Source organism: Sturnus vulgaris, chromosome 20 (genome assembly GCF_052056855.1).
Source record: "Sturnus vulgaris isolate bStuVul1 chromosome 20, bStuVul1.hap1, whole genome shotgun sequence".
Classification (NCBI taxonomy): domain Eukaryota; kingdom Metazoa; phylum Chordata; class Aves; order Passeriformes; family Sturnidae; genus Sturnus; species Sturnus vulgaris.
Genome location: NC_142262.1, coordinates 3,696,995 through 3,716,676, shown reverse-complemented (window position 1 = coordinate 3,716,676; position 19,682 = coordinate 3,696,995). Strand labels below are relative to the sequence as shown.

At 44.1% G+C, this 19,682-nt stretch overlaps 2 protein-coding genes across 2 annotated transcripts in view; both read right to left on the bottom strand.

The window, feature by feature from the left end:
• Positions 1-1,379: 1,379 nt before the first annotated feature.
• Positions 1,380-7,716, bottom strand: LOC106854305 (sterile alpha motif domain-containing protein 9-like). Its single transcript, XM_014878159.2, has 3 exons — positions 7,578-7,716; positions 7,119-7,163; positions 1,380-6,597 (listed from the first exon to the last, which is right to left on the bottom strand). The coding sequence occupies exons 2-3, from the start codon at positions 7,120-7,122 to the stop codon at positions 1,940-1,942; spliced, it is 4,662 nt and encodes a 1,553-aa protein (XP_014733645.2). The 5' UTR covers positions 7,123-7,163; positions 7,578-7,716; the 3' UTR covers positions 1,380-1,939.
• A 2,078-nt stretch (positions 7,717-9,794) lies between these two features.
• Positions 9,795-19,682, bottom strand: part of ERN1 (endoplasmic reticulum to nucleus signaling 1) — a 32,004-nt gene continuing 22,116 nt past the window's right edge. The window contains exons 10-22 of the mRNA XM_014878161.2: positions 18,861-19,023; positions 17,537-17,655; positions 17,010-17,201; positions 16,198-16,453; positions 15,434-15,524; positions 14,931-15,120; positions 14,341-14,440; positions 13,707-13,906; positions 13,349-13,496; positions 12,758-12,885; positions 12,079-12,202; positions 11,769-11,836; positions 9,795-11,561 (exon numbers count right to left, since the gene is read on the bottom strand). Coding sequence (XP_014733647.1) covers positions 11,355-11,561; positions 11,769-11,836; positions 12,079-12,202; positions 12,758-12,885; positions 13,349-13,496; positions 13,707-13,906; positions 14,341-14,440; positions 14,931-15,120; positions 15,434-15,524; positions 16,198-16,453; positions 17,010-17,201; positions 17,537-17,655; positions 18,861-19,023 — 1,986 coding nt within the window. The 3' untranslated portion in view covers positions 9,795-11,354. The remainder of the gene's footprint in view (positions 11,562-11,768; positions 11,837-12,078; positions 12,203-12,757; positions 12,886-13,348; positions 13,497-13,706; positions 13,907-14,340; positions 14,441-14,930; positions 15,121-15,433; positions 15,525-16,197; positions 16,454-17,009; positions 17,202-17,536; positions 17,656-18,860; positions 19,024-19,682) is intronic.

The following is a 19,682-nucleotide window of genomic DNA, read 5'->3' as shown; positions in this document are numbered from 1 at the left end:
CAGAATATGGAGGAAAAGGTTCTAACAGTGTTTCATGAAAGTTGGTGGCATGGCCATGCTAGGAGGTGCTCTGTTCTAAAACCATTTCGAGCAAAATGCCAGAGAGATGAGGTGGGCTTGGGAGATGGGTATCCCTGCACCTCCTGTGTACAGGAGGAGAATGGATTACTGTGCTAGGCTGGTTGGCCTTACTTAGCTACCACTTTTCACTTACAGGTTAGTTTCTGAGAGATGGCAAATGAAAGATAAATGGATATTTTAATTCTGTTACATGGACCAGTTGGAGGCATTTTGAAATGGGTATGAGCCCTTTCAGCTCCAGGGAAATCCAAGGGGCATTTGGGAACTGCTTTGTACTAAGATTAGAGCAAAGGCAGTTGTTGTTGCCTGGCAGGTTAAAGCCCTCCCAATGTGGTGACTGGTAGGAAGGGTGGGTCTGTACTTGCTGCCCTTGCCCTGTGAGCCTCAGCTGGTCCTGCAATGTGTGACTCCAAGAGTTAATCTAAGTTTGCACTTTTTCTCTAAAACTTGTTTGTTGGTTTTTTGGTGGGGTTTTTTTTGGTTGTTTTGTTTTGGGGTTTTTGTGTTTTTGGGGTTTTTTGGGTTGGTTTTTTTGTTGTTTTGTGGGGGTTTTTTTGTTGGTTTTGTGTTTTTTTCTGAGGGTAATGAACTAAAGTTTGAATCTAAACTTTTAATTTCTTAAAAGGTAGAAGTGGGCATTTTTGAAAAGTGAGACCCTTGTTTATAGCTCAAAAACAAGACTCAAGCTTGTGCAGTGTGGGCTACAGGGCAAAGCACTGCTGTCTGCAGAATCGAGTTGTGTGTGTGCAGGCAGAAAACAAGTTACAAGATGGATGCTTTTGGCCAAGCTGGCTTTAATTTTTCATCATGATAACAGTTCCTTTTCAAAAACAAAGTGTGCTTCTGCCACAGGATTTGAGCAGGTTGTTTATGTGGTGAGCAGTCAATGCTTTGTTTTTCACTCCTATGAAGCTTACTTTTCAATAAGTTTCTATGTCCTGGTTCTACTCTGGGTTGAAGCCATCCCAATGCCTCAGGCTAGACTTCGGGAAGCTGCCTTTGCCCATTTACCTTCTCAGACATACTCCTGCCCCTGTGCCAGGGCTGGGGAGCAGAGGGGGGATACCTCTGGCCAGCCAGCTCTTTTGTGTCTGGCAATTGTTCCTGCTATCTGAGGCCACAATGCGAAGGCTTGGACTAGACAATAATCTTGCTTCTGAATTCACCATGGCTTGCAGTTTGTTTTACAGTTTTTGGTTTTGCCCAGATCTTGGCTGGAGTTTGAAAAGCAAATCATACCTAGCTACTGTTGGAAATACATCCTCAGGTAGGGTAATAAATCTCATGTAGAAAGGGTAATCCTTCATAGAAGATATTTATTAGATCAAAACAAGTTACATGACGGGTTTTGGCAATCTTAGTCACAGTATCTTCTGTCAAACTGTGAAACTCCAACAATACACACTTTTATTATTAGAAGCTAAATGTGACATCATGGTTGCAAACACAGCACTGAAAAACTCCTTTGTATTTTTCAAATTGTGAATATATACTCTAGACAAATTTGAGTTCTGTGTTCTGTGGAATTCCTTAGATGATAATACAAAATCATTTCACCAAGTACAGGAAATGTTTGGACTATGAACACATAAAAGATTATTTGTAAGCACTGTTATGTCATCCATGATTCTGCACCCCACCCCAGATACAGATATGTCTAGTTAGGTAATATTTACACAGAGAAGCAATGCAGGAGTTTTGCAGAATTTGAGACCAGTGATTTATCAGTCCTTATTGCAAAGTCAGTTTTAGAATTGTTTCCATACTGATGCTGGCTTTGCAGTTGGTAGTTATTTCATACATGGTACACTGCAGTACCTTCTAAGAGCACAGTGCATACAGTACTGTACTACATACCTTACATTCTTCTGACAGGTGAATCATTTTCAGCCTCTATATTGAAAGCAACAAGACCATTAAATGAAAAGCCTAAATAAAAGGTCACATTTTCATTTCCAGCAGGCACTGATTCGTGATGGAGTGGCAAGATACGGAGCTCCTTCACGTGACCACGTATAAATACATTTCTGTCCTTGGTCCAGCCAGAAACTCTTCTGAGATTGTCACGAATTATGGAAATATTCCATACAGTTCCATGCAGCCACTTCATTCTTTTCTCATCCAAGGACCCCACCATCAATTTGTCAATTTTATTTTTGTGCACAATCTTACTTAAGCCATAACCCCTTCCCAAAAAAAAATGGGTATAGATTCTTTTCTTTCTGGTAGGAACATCTTTCATTTTGATGTCATATAAGCGTTTCAGGGTTTGAAGGGCTGAAGTTAAAATTTCATCTTTTTCGGGATTAGGCTCTTTGTCTAACGCCTCATCTGGCCAGTACAGCAAGGTGAGCAAAAAAAAGGCACTTGCTGGAAATGGTCTTTTTCCTTTCACAAATCTTCGACTGAGCTCACGAAGAGTTGGCAGTGGAAGGAGTTTGGCTGATCCTGGTGCTAAACAGGCTAATGTGATGTGGCACAAAATAAAATTGATCAAATCATTGTCCTCTAGCCTGTTTTTCAGCGGGTTTTCTGGATAGAAACTAAGGATCCTTTCTAGCTTTTCAGCTGCCCTGTTCTCTTTCTTATCTGTTAAGAATGACAGGATATTGGTGACATTTCCTCCACCACTGCCATAAATATTCATGCGTCTCATGAGCTGAGTGTCAGGACCATTGCTGTCAGCAGTAAGTGATGCTGAGATGAAGAATTTAGCGTATACTGCTGTTTGTCTTCTCAGCCATTTTCTGGGATTATAAATTAGTTCTTCCTTATCATCATTTTCATCATCCTTCTCTTGATTTTTCTCTGTTTGGAAATAACTTAGTTCTTCTGAAATCCATTCCAGAGCATTGTACAGGTTCTGGCGCAAGCTTTTTAAGCGGGAATGAAGTGTTCCCCATGTTCTTTTTATGTCTTCAGGAATGTAATCTGTGGTGAGGTATTTCACGAGCTCAGTATATTCCCCCTCTGGACTTTTGGGGAATACAGGCAGTGTGGACAAAAATCGAAGAAGGCGACAACCTACTTCAACTTCTCCAAAATAGCCAGCGTTGTTCATACTTTCACGTTCTTCTTTTGCTGCCTGTTGTGCATCCCTGAAGCATTTCATAGCTTTAAGAGCAATCAGTATATTCTCAGTGATCTTTTCAGGGGGGTCCTCCTCTGTCATTTTATCCACAGTGAAGCTAAACAATTTCCTGTAGACTTGACCTTCTGTATCCAAAATATAAGAATCAGTTGGCAAATGTGATTTTGCGACCTTTGCCCAGTATTTTGCATCTTCAAATTTTTCATTGCTATAATTTAGTCTGGCAAGCTGCTGGGCAAAGAAAGGATCTTTTCCAAGGAGTTCATATGCAGCTTGTAAAACAGCAATGGCTTTTTCACAGTTTTCAGCTTCACAGACGTGTTCAATGAATGGGGAGAAAAGAGTATCAGTATTGTCACCCCTGCTTCTTTTATCACGCCGAATAAACAGATGTCTGATAAACTTTATGAATTCTTCTCGTCCAAATCTGTTTTCAAAGAGTGCCTTTTCCTGAAGAAGAGTTGTTGCAAGTTGACTTAGTGATTGATTCCCTGAAAGCTGGCGCAGAATTTCTTTTGCAACCAGGCAGTGTATTATCCGAACAGATGAAATATAAGTGGTACTTTCCCTTAGCTCAATAAAAATCATTCTTACTTGTTCACTCAAGTGATGTTTGAAATCATATGCTCTTGCCTTACTTTCTGTATATGCCCCCAGCCCCAGAAAGGCCTCACAGTGTGACAGTGAAATGTATGAATTGGGTACATAGCAGTTGAGCAGAGCCACGTAACGCATCAGGCAGGTGTCACGAGAGGAAGGGTCAATGCCTTGCAGTATGTGCTCTACTGTGTCTGATACATACTTTTTATTGAACTCCTCACACATCAGCACAAATGTAAGTATGAATTCTGGCTCGGCATATTCCTGCTGCAGTTTTTTAAGTTTTGTATTGAACAGATTTTTTTCTGACTGTGTCAGTTTGTGAGTGACAGCAACTGTGTCTAGTGGTGAAACCTTGCAAAGCCTTTCGGGATTATTGCATCGTCTACAGCATATGAGGATGAAGTAAGGCCTGCAGGTATTAATTTTCCTTGTTGCTACAGCCTCCATTAAATCAATCCATAGTTCTTCAAAGTATTCGTCCTCATAATCTTCAATGAGGAGCAGCACAGGAAAACAGTGAGTGATTTCCTTTTCTTCGTAATCTCTAAGGGCGAGCACATGCTTACAAACAGTTGAATGGGGATATGAGGTCTTGATAACAGCACATCTAAAACGCTTTCTGTTTTTCCATAGAACTTGCCGTGCTATTGTGCTTCCACCACTCCCAGGATGGTGAAATATCTTTAGTTTAGCCACAGAATAATTTTGTCCACTTCCTCGTAAAATGCCGTCCAAGAGTTTGCTTGCCTCTGTGCACGCTTCACGTTCAATGATATCCCCACAGAGTTTTTTATCAGCAAGCCACAGGTTTTCCCACATGATTTTTTTCCCACGGTAAAAATTTTGTTCTATTTCTTGTTTTTGGTTTTCAGTCCAAAGATTTAAGTTGATATCATCACACTGATCAGCACAAAGGATTTCTAGGGAATACAGTTTCTCTTCTTCCCGCAAAGGAAGTATACACACGCCTCCAGTGGAAGCTGGCAGGTGTCTGGGCTGGGCTGTAGAAGGCAGCATTGATTGGATGGTGGCATCTACTTGACTGAGCTTCATACCCACAATACTGCGTTGTTCTAGCGTCTCAATGCTGCAGGATTCCTGAGCTAGATTAGCCCACTTTCTGTAATTTTCTCTGGACTCTGTAATGCAGATGATATAGTCCATGCCATTCATCTCTGTATAGAATTCCTGAAAAGTGTCCACAAGTGGTTTCTGCACTGGTGATAGCAATAGAAAAAGCACAATGAAAGAGCGCTCTGGCAGAATTTCTTCACAGATACAAGTAATTACTTTCTTCAGGTATTTTTTCTTTGTTCTAATCCATGTATTCTCATCACAAGGTTTTTCATCCCCAAGGAAGTCACTGCGTCCATTGCAGAATATCCAGCTGGTCTGATCAAACAGTTTCTGAGAGGGAGAATTATCAGTCTTAATCTCTTGGAAAAAATCCTGTAAAAAATAAGAACTTGTTTCATGGTGCTCTTTGTATTTACTGTACAGTCCTGACACATTAGAATGTTCATCAAAGTCAAAGACACAGAAGATGTTCAAGTGCATTAAAAAGTTGATGTAGTTCAGATTATCTTGTTCACATCTGTTTGTGACAAGGATGTACCGTAGGGAATCATCCATGTAGCTTTTGCCATCATTTAATAGAATTGATAACTTTCTTCCTAAATCTTGAGGTATTTCTGTAGGTACTTGTGTGCTGGAGAGCTCAGCTCTTTCTCTTTGAGCATCCCTGTCTTGCATAGCTTGAATGAAAGCAGTGAGTTTGTTGCGCTGCACAGGTTCAGATTTTGCTCCTAATCTCTGATAGAGAGCTGGTTCTTTGGTCAGGATCACCTTCCGACTGCTTTCGTTGTATTTGGGCAAATAAACTTCAAAACAATTGTTCTTTACCAAGCTGAATGTTGGTTCAATGTCAACCTCCACTACAAATCTTTGTTCTTGAGAGTCTTTTGCAATCACTTCAACAAACACAGGTGGGTGAATACATTTCCTTGCAATTTCTTCTAAATTATTGCAAAAACACTTTTCTATATAATCCAGTGCATCAACAAAGTCTTCTCGGTTTTTGACCTTCACACCAACAATCTGTCCGTGTTTCTGGGCCTTGTCCTCCACACTGTCCATGACACCAAAATGGATGGTGCCATTTGTTCGAATGTTCATGCAGGCTGAAGCAAATCGTATCACTTCAGAGGCAAATTTTGATTGCAGTTGATCTTTGTTCAGTTCTGCAGCAATGGCAAAAGATTTGTATTCGTGGCAAGGAATGATTAAATCATTGACTCCTGATTCTGGAGCAAGGACTGTGTCTTTCACATATTTGAAATCAGTATCCTGACTTCTAAATGGCCGACAGTTTCTAAGCTCTAGAACTTCTTCAGCACTTAGAAGCTGCGATTTTTTGCTTCTTTTTTGTTTCTTGACAGAAGTAGGAGCTGTGTTCTCGCTGCTGGTTGTACCCACATCACCAGAGCTGCCTCCACTGGCTGTGCCCTGAGCAGGGGCATTGCTGGCTCTGGCTGGGCCTGTTTGTGCATCCATCCTGTCAGGTGTTTTACTGCTGGAGCCATCAGCTTGCAGTGCATTGTTCTGGAGCTGCAGAAGTTCATTTCTCTTTTGGATTAAGATGTGAATTTGGCCTTTCTTCATTCCTATGTCTTTGAGGAAAGACTCATCCAGTTGTATTAGTGCTGGACCTGTCACTTCTTCTGCATGTAGTTTATCTACATACTCCTTCTTGATTCCGGTAGATTCCAGCCAACATTTGACATGGCTTTCAACCCATTCATTCACAGGTAATGTTTTGTAATCTAGAAGTGAAAATCATGTATTACTAATATAAACTAATGTTTGTTTGGCCACACTGAATGTTAGATTTTCTTTCTACCAGTCACAGTGAGAAAGCAGGTCTTAACTTTTCAAATATATCAATTCTGATGACAGAGTATCCATAACCTTAATCAGAAGCAGTTCTAAACAATGATGCAAGACTAATAAATCAGCAAAGTAGGAAACTAGGAAGGAGACTTGGAAATGATCCTCAAAAGGAGTCACGGAAATAACCCAAAATGTTTTTTGCGGGGAATGCTGTGATAAAGTTTATGGGAATTGACAAGGCTGGATTCCCTAAACTGGACAGGTTTGGGTAGATCACGTACCCACTTGAATCTGATTATTTTCTGCTAAATGAGGATACCATCAATAGAAACCCTAAGATGATGATAGTATCGAGTACTGATTAGTTCCCCACTAGAGATGAATCCTTCAAATGCATATATTAAAAAGCAATTTGCTACATGCAAAGTAGAAATTTTTTGGAAGCAATACGTACCCATTGTCTTTGGTGAGGGAAATCCTGCTGTTAATGAACAAAACCCTAGAGGGAGGGGAAAAGGAAGTCTTCAGATTTACAGTTCACATTCCTGTGATAGTTCAGTCTGACTTTGATATTCTGTTTTCCCAACTTCCTCCCCATCGTTTTGGGCCGAGGTAATTTCTGTACCTCCAAAAGCCTGTTCTTGTCAGCTAAGCTGCTTCTGTGTGCCTGTGTGAAGGCAGCTGCTCCTGCCTCTGATACACGTGGCTGTGAAAGAAACGGGGTTGCTGGAGAAGCTTGTGCTGAGCCCAACAGTTCCTTCTGTTGGAAGAAAAGAAGGCCCCCCACTACTGTATATCCCAGGTTCTATCTCTTACTTTTTATTGCTTTTTCTCACTTTTCCTGCCTTTTGTTCCTTCACACTCACTTTTCCCCCTCCGTTCTTTGGTGGGTTCACTCTCTCCTGGTGCTTACCAAAACCAAAATTTCCAAGGAGCAGTTCGACTCACTGCTGAACCCAGCAGCTCTTCTGTTTAGTGGGGTGTCCTCGCCTGAGTTGTGACATCCTTCCTGTGCCCAGCCTCCATTCCAGGTGTTCAGAGATGGGTGGCAGCAGGAACAGCCTGTTCTGTACTGCAGGAGGAATGGGTTAAATACACCTGCTCGGTGTGACAGCAGAGATACAAGACATTCACAGTCAGCAGTAACCATCCATTGGCCCAGTCACAGTAAAAAGTGTGCTGTGGTGGTGTTTCTTCTCTTACTGTGGTGTGGAGGCTCTGCTTTCTGTTTCTGTTGCAGGAGCTCAGCCAGCTCCACCCCTACAGCTCGTGGTGCTAAGCAGTGCTCTCAGCAAGTGCTGTAATGGTGGTGACTGAGGGAAGGAGAAGAGTGTTCACTTCCAGGGATCACAGCTTGGCAGGAGGTGAGTTCAGCAGAAAGGGGTGGTTTGGGGAGATTCTGGTTCTAGGAGAATAGGGTGTGCTGGAAACAGCTAACAAGTGCACATTAACCCTTTCTGCACCTGGTCAGCCCTGTGGAAGCCTTGGCTGGCTGAGGCATCAGCATGGCTGGAGCTTTGGTGTGAGCAGGTGACTCTGAGGGGGGAGCCTGTTACGGGACTGCCCTGATGTGCTGTAGGTGTGTAAGGCATCCCTCAGAGTAAGCGTAAACAGGCTGGTTATGAAAATGGTGGGAGACGGATTTCCATTGACGCTTGGTGCAGCCTTCAACGAGAAAGGGGGGCTAAAACTGTCCCTGAAATACTGATCTTTTAGTGCCTTTGGCCACCTCCCAGGGCTGGGCTTGTACCGTGGGTGAATCCCGTCCCGCCCTTGTCTCTCCGCGCCAGCCCGCTGTGACAGCGGACGTCAGAAGAGCTTTGCCGGGGAATCGAAACTGGAATGGAGGCGGAGCGGAGTGGGGGCAGGGCTGGGGGAGCGCGGCTGGAGGGGCCCGCGGGTCCCCGATCCCTCCTGGTTCAAGGAGCAGTCGGGGCTGGCAGCGGCTTTTGCTGCAGCGGGCTCTGGGTGCTCAGGGCTGCACGCGTGGGCAGGGGGGTGCAGCTGCGGGGGTGCAGCTGCGGGGGGGCGGGCAGAGCTGTCTGCGACCCCCTCCCACCCTCCGAGCTGCTCGGCCAGTCCCGCGGAATGCTGCCCAGCAGCTCCTGTCCCGGTGGGGTGCCAGTGGAGGGATATCATCACTTATCGTTAAACCTGCTACCTGTAAAGTAACCCGCAAGGCTGGGAATGAGCCCGCAGCGCACGGAGAGCTTACCTTGCCGAGCCCGCGGATGGCCGAGTGGCTCCAGTGCTGTCTGCCTGCAGGGAAAGAGTTTCCGTAGGAGGAAGGGAGGGAAGGTGCTTCAACACCTGTGGTGCCAGGCTCTGCACATGAAGCAGTCTGAGCACTGTGGGTGTTCTGCAGCTCCTGCGGATCTCTTGTAAATTAGTCCGGAAATAAAAGAGGGGAAGATTGCTTTAGACAAATATTCTGGTGAGCTGTCTCCACCCCCTTTGCTGTCAGAATTCAGCAGCCTTAGCCCCGCCAAAACCAGCTAACTGTCAGGAAAGGGTGTGGCATACATTTATTCTTTCTTTTCTGTTTTAAACTTTCGGATCCACCTCACTCACTGCCTTCTATATGACCTACCTACTCACATCAGGTAAGTAGTGGAGAGGTTGGCAGGGTCATAAAGCACAAGAGGCTCCTCAGCCCAGCCCTCTGTGCCACTGCAGCCCAGGAAAGCTGTGCTGTAGCAGAACTTTGTGGTTTTGTTTCCTGTAAAGCACGTGATCAGTTATCAAATCAATTTCACCAAAACCATTTATTTAAGGGCATTCCTTATCACACAGCAGTACAAATTCCTGCCCTATTATCTCACCTGTGCACCTGCCTCAGCCACCAGGCTGGAGGGGGCTGGTGCCTGGGGACTGTCAGAGTAACAAACGAGGCTCCTGGGCCTTCAGGGAGGCTCAGTGCTCCCCCCCACCTGAACAACTCCTGCATCCTGTTGCATCAGCAGGCAGACAATGGTTTGAGCAGGCTCAAAATCCAGGCACGTGTCCCTTCCCGAGGCAGGCAGGACGGGGCTGCTGCAGGCCTTGGCCCCTTCCATGCTCACTTCTGACAGCTCTGCCAGCACCAGGCCTGCTGGGTTCCCTGGGCACACATTGGCACTAAAAGCTGTGGGGTTTTAATCTGAGCACAAGTCTTTATTTAGTAGATTTATAAAAGACCTTTACATGAGAAATACAAAAATATGAAATAGGCTTTGAATCTTTTTAGGTAAAATTACCATTATTTTTTCAAGCTTTAGAAACATGTAACCTGCACGTTTTGGCATCTTAGGTATATTGCTCTCATACATTGTAAAAGTAGGAAAAAAACATCCTGTAAAGTATCTCCAGAAAAGGAGGTGTACGTACCCCATCATACATATTACTGGCAATAATTTATTTAAGACACAATGGCACAGTCATACAAATTCTCACTTTGTAATTTCTCCTTTAATGAATTCCATTGAAAGATGCAGTATCACTTTCCTCTTCCAGTTATCTGATGATTAAATATAAACACAAAACTGATTAAGACTGATTTGGCATGCTTCATACTTGTACCACTTGGATTTGATACCACTTTGTAGTAAAAATTAAATAAATATAAATACATTAAATAAATATATTGTAAAAGAACACCCCAGTTACATTAGAATTCATCATTTCTTCATCCTAGCACACACAATGCTTTGTCTCAGCTTCAGGGCCAGTGTAAAGAAATACTGCATCTTTAACCACATTCTCCTGTGGATGGATTTACCAGCCCACACACACAGGAAATGGGGTTCTACAGCTCTGTGGCACCCCTTAAACACTGCCCTGGTTTCACTGCTCTGAACAGCTCTTGGTTCTTGTTTATCTCTTTTTCCCAGGACTCCTCTCACCCCGGGCTTTGTGGCTCTGGCCTTTTCTTACCCCTTGAGGGACATTTGCAGTTGATGAGCCACAGGCAGCTCCCAGCTGCCATCGGTGTTTGCTGCAGGCACTTGAGCAGATCTGTTCTCATACCGTGAGTTAAGTCGAGGACTGTTCAACCTCTTCTGTGAATACTGGTTCATATTAAACAACAAGGCTTATTTTCAGAGTAGGCAAACCTTGAATTGATGTTTCAAGTCAGTATGTTTTAAACTGTTTCTGCTCAAATATGAGGGACTAATTTTCCAGGGTAGTACTGATTAAACAGAAATGGTACTTTCATACCATTTTTCAATAATCATGAATGATTCCCTTTAAAATCACTGTGGTGTACCTAATGCCTAATGTGGCAGTAGTGCAATGGCAGGTTCAGATGATTTGCTACAACCAATGGGCTCCTTTTGCACATCCCAGTCTCAAGTAAATTATATGATTTCAATCACTGAAATTTTTTTGTAGTAAAATACATCCGTTACAAAATCACATACAGTACAGGGATATTGGGTGATGGTTATTTCCAGCTTTTGCTCTTCATTTCCAGAGTCTTGAAAACTGCCTTGGAGTCAGTAACCCCATCCCCAGGGTTCATCACTTTACCACTCGCGCCCTGGGCTCCACCATCTCCTGATCCAGCACAGGCACAGGTACAAGGCACTTTTTGGAAACTTGGTTTCTTCAAAGAGAGAGAATTCAGCTCTTTGATCCCACTTTTCCCTGCTAAGGGTAAGCCTGTGCTTGGAATGTTGGTCCCAGAGAAGAAAGCTCCATCCCTCTCCTCTCAAACCACGTCTCCTGTAAGGCTCAGCTCTGCAGAGTCCTCAGCATAGTAATGCTGGAAGAGTCTTTCTTGGCAGCAGATGTGCATAGCGTGGTAGGTGTGCAGGAGCAGGCGGGGGAAACGAGCTGTAAAGTAACACACAAAATCATCTGGGATGGAGCCCAGGGTCTCCTGCACTTCTGGAGGCAATTCCCTGTAATGGTGCTTCTGTGGAGGAAAACAGAAGAGGGAAAAGCTCAGTCAGAGGGTTTGCTCAGAAGCCTCGTGTAAACAGAGCTGTTGGCGCTCCTGGACCCAGTAACCTCCTACTGGGCTCTTGTAAAGGAGCTCAATACCTAAATCAGGGTCTGACACAGGCTGACAACAGCAGTCAGAGGCAGGAGCCCAGAGTGCACAAGGAAAAGACTCCTTTACCTTATTTCTCATTGCCCTCAGAAGGTCCCGGACGGAGCCACCTTTATAGGATCTGAATTTTCGAAGATCTGCAAGAGAAACAAATTTTTTTTTGTGTGTTGTGATGCAGTTTTAGGTGCTGGGGTGTGTGTCTGCAGCCACAGATCCATATAGGTGTGTTTCAGTACATAAACACATACCTGCATTTGAAGAAACACTTTACTGGCAAGTAACAGTTACGTGCCAAAACTAAGATAGTGTTATCCTGACTTTTCTGTCCCAGCAAGCTGTGAACAGGTAATTCCCACTCTGATAAAATGCTGTCCATTACCTGTCTGAAGAGGAACAGTGATGTGCTCTCTCCAGTCCATTTTCACCACTTCTCTTCCACCTCTTTCTAACTGCTTGACTATTGGACCATCTAAAGATTCTTTCTCTATCCGGTCACTAACATCCTGGAAGAGACATTCAGATTATTTCTAGTTTTATTTCCAAGTTTTTTCCAATATTTTCAAATTGCTGCTTCTGGCCAATTACAGTCTGTCCTGGTAGTAAAGTTAGAATTCCACTTAACTCCATGACAATGCCTGGGAATAGGATACAGAAGTTTCTGAGATTATTTGCTTCATCCTCTGCCAAAGTCTAAAAGATAAGTCTGGAAAGGATCTCAAGTCCTCAGCCACTTCCCACCCCACATCAGGATTCAGTGCATGTTCGCTCCTGTTCTTGAAAACCCTCCTGGCCACTTTCTCTGCGGGTACTGCAGCTGCTAAAGGACACCTTCCTCCCACCAGCTGACCTTGGTAACATCAGCTCTGGTTCCCTCTGAAAGTTCTGCTCTAAGACTAAGCCGATTGCTTAGGAGCTCCACCCAGGTTTTAAAACTGGGCAGCCTCACTTCTCACAGTAAGGCTGTGGATTCTATGACCTCAGGCACAAAAGAGGGACTGAATTCAAGACCTGAAAAGGTCTACAGGAGCCCTGAGAGGAGAGAAAAGGTCGTCACAAACCTGAAAGAATTGGAGCTGTTTTTCTAGACTCCAGAAGAAGGGATGTTTGAGCACACAGCTGGCAGATGGCCGTTTCTGAGGGTCCATGTTTATCATCTGCTCTATTAAATCACGAGCAACAACATCCTCTGCAAGGAAGAGCGTGCAAGGAAATTTACTTCTTTTGTTTTATTTTCTCTTTGTTCTTAGGCTGTAGTGAAATGCAAAATTTTGTAATTTTATAATATTTTGTACTTCAGAAATTCATTATCGTCTCTACTTCCTCCTGTCCTGCTAGTACAAATGCTGCCCTCACAGATGTCCTGGGCAACCAACAGAAAGAATATCAAAGACTAAGAATATCAAAGTTCAGCTCTCTCTCACCCTTTAAATAACATCACAGTCAAGATTGCAGGGTTCCAAATTATGTGTTCCAGAGTTGCTCTGGGGTACTAACTCCAACAACTTTAGGCCCTTTACTTCAGGAGTACAACTGAGGAGTACAACTTTCCTCTCTGCCACGCTGGGAGTAACTGTGGGCCTTGGTTCTGTCATTGGTGTTGGTATTTAGCAGCCTGGGCTGCTCACTGATCCCTGCAGTGCAGTCCTTACCATGTCTCCCTGCATCCAGAGCCTCCAGGCTGTATGCTCCCAGCAGGATGTTGGCTTGCCGCTGCAGGGACTTGCCAAAGGGATGGCCACCTTCAGACACCACGTAATAGAAGACACAGCCAGCTGAAAAGATGTCCACGGTGTATGTCTGCAAAGAAACAGCCTTCAGTAGCAGTGACACCTTTTCCCTCTGAAAGCTCTGATTCTCACAGGGTAGTTATTTTGTATCTGAGAGCAGAAGGAAATTTTCTGACTCACAGATTTGAGCTGCAAGGCAGCCTGGAGGCCCAGGCACTGGGTGCTGCCTGTTTTAGGGTCTGGCCTGGTCCCAGGGAGCCTGGGAAGGGCGAGGACTTACAGGATTCTCTTTGCAGTCTTCACTCAGCATCTCCGGGGCGATCCAGCCTTCAGTGCCCGGCACGCCCGAGCGGCGGCTGAAGCTGTGCCTGCCCACTGCCAGCTTCTTGCACAGCCCAAAGTCTGAAATCATGGCTTTGACTTTCCCGTGAGCGTTGGGCATCGAGATGAGGATGTTGTGGGGCTTCAGGTCCCTGTGGACTGTTACAAACACCCACTTATTCATTCAGGCAATCCCAACAATCATTGTAAATTTTAAAGTGGATTTCACAAGGCTGAACCACCATTCATTACACCAAAGTCATAACTTCAAATGATTTTCATTGGTAATTTCATTTTTTTATTCCATCATGTTTTATATGACTCTCATCTAAAAACTTCAGCACCCTCAACAAACAGTAAGGACTTCCTTTAGTACTCCATGGCTGTAGAATGTTGCAGAGACAAGGCCAGTGTCAAATCACAGAACCACAGAATGGTTTGGGTCCAAAGGGACCTTAAAAGATCATCTCACTCCAACTCCCCTGCCATAGGCAGGGACACCTTCCAATAGGTCATGTGAACAGACCAGTACCAGACCAATTTTTCTTTATTTTCCAGCTAAGAAAATGTCCTGAAAGGAGAGGGGTTCTTACCAATACTCAAGGAGTGCAGGTAAGCCAGCCCAGACGTTGTCTGCTGCAGGAGAGTGATGGGTTGTAAGCCATGGTGGCTGAAGGCCTTCTGCTCAACATACTGCAACAGAGAACCAGCAGAGTCAGCCACAGCACTGCTTAGAAACTGCATAAATAATAAATCCATGCACTTCACCCCCCAAAAGAGATGTGACTGGATAAATTGTGCTAGCTGTTAACACACAGAAAAGAGCTTTTTTTTTTGGCTGAAGGTGATGATCTCTAAGGTCTCATTCAGAGCTAGAATGCTCTGTGCATTCTACAAAGAACAGTCTTCAAAGTCTGCATTGTAGGAGGGGGACGATGACTAGAAGGGAGTCCTTAACAAGAAGTTAAAAATCAAAGGACAACAGTTTCAGTCCATAAATCAGTCCAGGGTTAGGGATGTCCTTCCACATGTCTGAAAACATCCCTGTTCTAGGAACATGGAATTGTCACAGAGGTGACAGTGGGAGTGAATGGAACATCCCCTGTGTCAGGCACTTCAGAACTTAAGCTGAAGGGCAGTGAAGGCGTTGCAGGGAGAAGATGCCCCCAGGCCTGTGGGTCACCTCCTGCAGGGTGGCAGCGCAGAGCTCGATGGCGATGTACTGGAACTGCCGGTCCCTCTCCGTGCAGAAGTAGCGAATCACGTTCGGGTGCTCGTCGGACTCGCGCAGCAACTGCACCTCCCGGTCTGCAAAGCTGAAGCACTCGGGGAGAATCCTCTTCACTGCCACATCGCGGTTATCAAAGGAGCCTCTGCAGCCAGGGAGGGAAGGCACAACAACCCTTCACACTCTGGAGCCAGAGCACGTACAGAAAAAGTGACAAGAGAAGCCATTGTAGAGGCCAATGAAAGCATTTGCTATGCTGGAAACAGGTACATTTGGCCAGTAAACACTTCTTAGGGAAGTAAAGTAGTTTTTTGCTAGTGAAAAAAATGCATTAAAATATTCCAGACACATGTAGAAAGTTTCATTTCTGTTAGATGTGAGGGCTTTTATAAAAAACAGAAGGACCTAATACAAACACAACACTGGTCTGTTTAATGTTTAATGCACAGTCTCTTTACCTGTACACAATTGTCCCTTCAGCACCATGTCCCAATACATCTTTAGGGTTAAACGAAATCTTGCCAACAATCACTCGGTTTGCTTCTTCATCTGAACAAGTAAAGAAAAACAAGCACTGGTTTAGGATGGGGCAAGGCAGCCTTTTATAACTACACAGACTTTGGGGCCAGTCTGTAAAAGTCCTTTAGCTCATGTTTAAAAAATTTAACACACATACAATCAAAAGAAATTAACATGTCCACATTGGTACTTCCCCTGAGTAGGAAAATAGTCTGTGGTGACTCAATGAGCCAGCATCAAGAACCAAAACACATTTACATACACCTTATGGCTCATGGCCGTGAGAAATGAGTGTTTCTCAGCAGCCAAACTCTTTCTAAAAGTTTATAGATGTTGAATTTAGGAAATGCTGACTGATAGTTATGAAAGGGGATTTAGTAGCTTTGAAGAGATGAATAAGTGCACAGGAAGACCAGGCAGGAAGATTTCTTGAGTTCAGTTAATCATTTTAATACGTGTATTTAAATGAGGATCTCCCTGGGATGGCTGCAAGTGACAGGAACACACTGCCCTGGGGAGCACACGCCCTCAGCTGGCTGTTACTGTGAAGCAGCCATCCTGCTGAGGCACAGGGCTCAGCCTCGGTGAGGACAATGGTTTGACATCTTGCTGAGCTATGAAGTATCATCAATAACTATTCTATTGTACCATCACACAGACTGGGGAGATAGAGACACAATGAAACACACTGAGTCAACTTTACCTCCCTCTTCTTGCTCAGTGGAGAGGCAGCTCCCAACATCAGATGTGGAGATGTTGGAGTAGGCAGAGTGGTTTGATGCTCTGGGGGACACGTTTGGGGTGCTGGCAGCTGAGCTCTCTGTCCGGCCGTACGACGTGTCCAGGAAATCTGCCTCGGGTGGGAGGTCACCAGGAGCACCAAAGGGCAGCTTCTGTTGCTGCAAGAGCTGGATCTTCTCTTCCAGCTGATGCTGCCTCTGCTGCTGCTGGTGGACACTCTGTGAGAAAGGACCTCAGTGAAGATTTGACAGTCAGGTCACGCAAGGGAACTCTACAGCTACTCTGCAACTCTCCTGCCCTGTCCCTGCCAACCACACAGGTTGGGGAATGTTCACTCACAATTTCTATTTCATTCTGGATGTCCATTGCCAAAATAAGAAATCACATGGCTTTGTTAAAAAAACTGCTACTAGGTTGACCAGGTGTCTTTAAACCACAGAAGGATAAAGGTCTTGATCCAAAACCTGGAAAACCTAACAGTGGTTCAGGTGAGGAAGAGAGGAGTGAAGCCAATAGTGCTGAGATCATATCCAAAAAGAGTAATACCTACAAAAACCACAACTGGTGAATGAGAAAGAAAACCTCTCCAGATCTGGCACATATGGCCCAAGAAATCCCTGTTAAGTCAAACTTGTGCCTTTGCTCCCCAGTGCATATCTCTGAAGAGGGAAAAATCCCTGGAGTGTGCTACAAACTCCTGTATCATTTCTGGGCTCTACAGCTTTTCCTGATGCTCCCAACACTCAAAAGCACATCAAGCCAGGTCAGCATTACCATTGGGTAGGTGATGATAAAAGCCACCCAGCCCACAAGCAGGAAAGTGCTGAGGATGATCGTGGCCATGTCCTTCAGCATGGAGTCCACCGGAGCCTCTGGCCGCAGGATGGGCCGAGCAGGAGTCTCCTCGATATCCTTTGGAGCAGCTGGAGGCCCTTCTGTTGAGGAACCTTCTACAATGTCAATGACCTGAAGCAAAGAAAGCTCTGTTAGCTCAGGATCTCTGTGGGTAATGAGGCATTTATAGCCAGCTTTCTGCTACATCATTTTCAGTCATTTCTAAACCTACCAAAGTCAAAGTTTTGCATTTGGGGAAAAAAAACCCAAACAAACAGCAGAAAGCCTTAATTCTGGAACAAGGAATGACACTTCCTCATGCCAGTGATTCTATGTGCTAAGTACACGAACATCTGACACAAAAAATGTGAAGTAATTCCATGCAGTTTTCCTTCTGTGTCCTTCCCCAACTTCCACTCCGTTGTAGTTTTCTCTCATGCAGTAAGAGAATTATTCTCATCACAAACCTCTTCAATAGTGGCTTTCTCAGAGTCAGCTGGAATCACATTTTCAGGCCTCTTTGGTAAGTTGCTTGGGAATTTCTCCAGGATCTTTGTTGGGGCAGATAATGGTGTTTCATGGTGCCCTTTAAATAAAAAAAACACATTTGTTGAAACAGAAAGTTGTCCTTTTTTAGGAAAGATATCCTTGATTGCAGCATCTTTGCTGAATAGTGAGAATATCTCAAATCATGATGCTCATGTATAGAGCAGGAAAGAGAAAGGAGAGGAAAAATGGAGGGCAGAGGTCACTGAGAGCTGCAGAGGAACATGAACTGCTTCAGGGAACTGCCTAACATACTGCAGGAGAGAGGGTATTAAGAACTGATGCCTGGAAAGGCTGACCTGGAACAGACACGGCAAAAGGAATAAAATTGGTATTTACTGGAAGGATACACCTTGGGCAGTGCAAGAGCCTGGCTGGGGCTGCACCCAAGTCAAATCCAAGATGGATTCCAGTCACGAGTTTTTACACTTTTATAGGTTTTGGCTCATCTATATATTGAGGTTAATTGTCCAACCACAGCTCCAGGTTATGAAGTCTCAGCCCCCTGGTTTGCCCCCTTTCCCTCACCATTTCTGCTTTTTGGGTACTGGTTGTCTTTAATTCTCTAGCTAGGAAGGGATTGTTTTGTCTAACTACTCTGTGAAGAGAACTTACTGACACCTAACATGAAGTTTCAGAGTTATACACCAAGCAGCAAGGAATATAAAAAATAGAAAAGCTAAAACCCAAGGCATTACAAGGAAAGGGACCATGGAAAGAGAAAGATGGCACTTCAAAAAGCTGAAAGTTGCACACTGTCCCTGCCCTAGAGTTCCTGTCATATATCAGTTATCACCAGTCATCACTTAAAACTGAACCTCAGACAGTTCCTCATTTCTGAAACAAAATTGTAAATGCACCGAAAAGTCAATTCCAAAATTCAGGGACTTGGAACACACAGGACAGGCTGATAATTCATAAACATTATCTTCAGCCTCTGTGTTTTAATCCATTGGAGAAAACATGAGTGTCTGATCCATACGATGAGAATTAAGGTAACAGCATGCACAATTAAAAAATCCGAACAGACCCAAAACCAATATTTACAGTAAATAATAAATTACTATACCCCTCTCTGAGGGAGGGGGCAAAAAACCAATAAATAACTTTCCACACATGGAACACTTCATCACAGAATAAGGCAGGAACCCTGAGAAAAACAGAGGGCAGGTGGATATGTATCAATTATTTTATATGCAAATGAGGATGAATTCAGTAATTATGGCCAGGCAGGGCCTCCCACACCTATCAGCAGCCAATCATTCCAGTAGTTGAGCTTGTGCTTTTCCTTCAGCCTGCCCGAAAACTTCACATCAGTGCTGGGTGTGATCACACACTCGCCGCTGTCCTCAATGGTGACTCCTTCTGTTTTTGGACCCTCCAGCAAGGGAATGGCGCTGCCACGGGGCTGCAGAGAGATCAGCGTTACAATTACTGTTACCCTGACCTTAGAATATTTAAATAGGCAACTAAATTAAAAAGCTGGAGGTCAAAATGGGTGGGCAAGCAAAGATTACTGTGAGTAAACATGTCCATTATGCCCTTAGCAGCTGCTTCCACAACCTTGGACATTGGACCTTTTCAGGGATATGTTGCCTGGGAGATGAGATTACTACTTTTTTTTTTTTTTTTTTTTTTTTTTTTTTTTTTTTTTGTTTTCCCCTAAAGTTAAGCAGGATCTGTATTTCCTACCTGGCAGCCACAACGAGCAAAACAGAACTATGATGCAGTTTCCTGTCTGTGAGGAGTTACTTTGATGAACAAACCAGCAATTTTAACATGAACCACAAAGCACCAACAATAGCAGTAACCTCAGGTCTGCTCCTGCTGAGCCTGCCTGGCACAGTTCCTGGAGAGCTGCAGTTACTGCTTTGCAGCATTGGAAATTATTCCAGAAATACGGTCACGCATGTTAATTGTTTCAGGAAATACTTAATTTGCTATGCATTTCTTGATAGAAATCTCAAAATCCTCAAATTTCTGTAGATGTACAGTCTTCAGTGTTTTATTTTCTATTTTAATTCAATATAATTTTATGCATGATTCCATTTCAACCTTTCTTCCAAG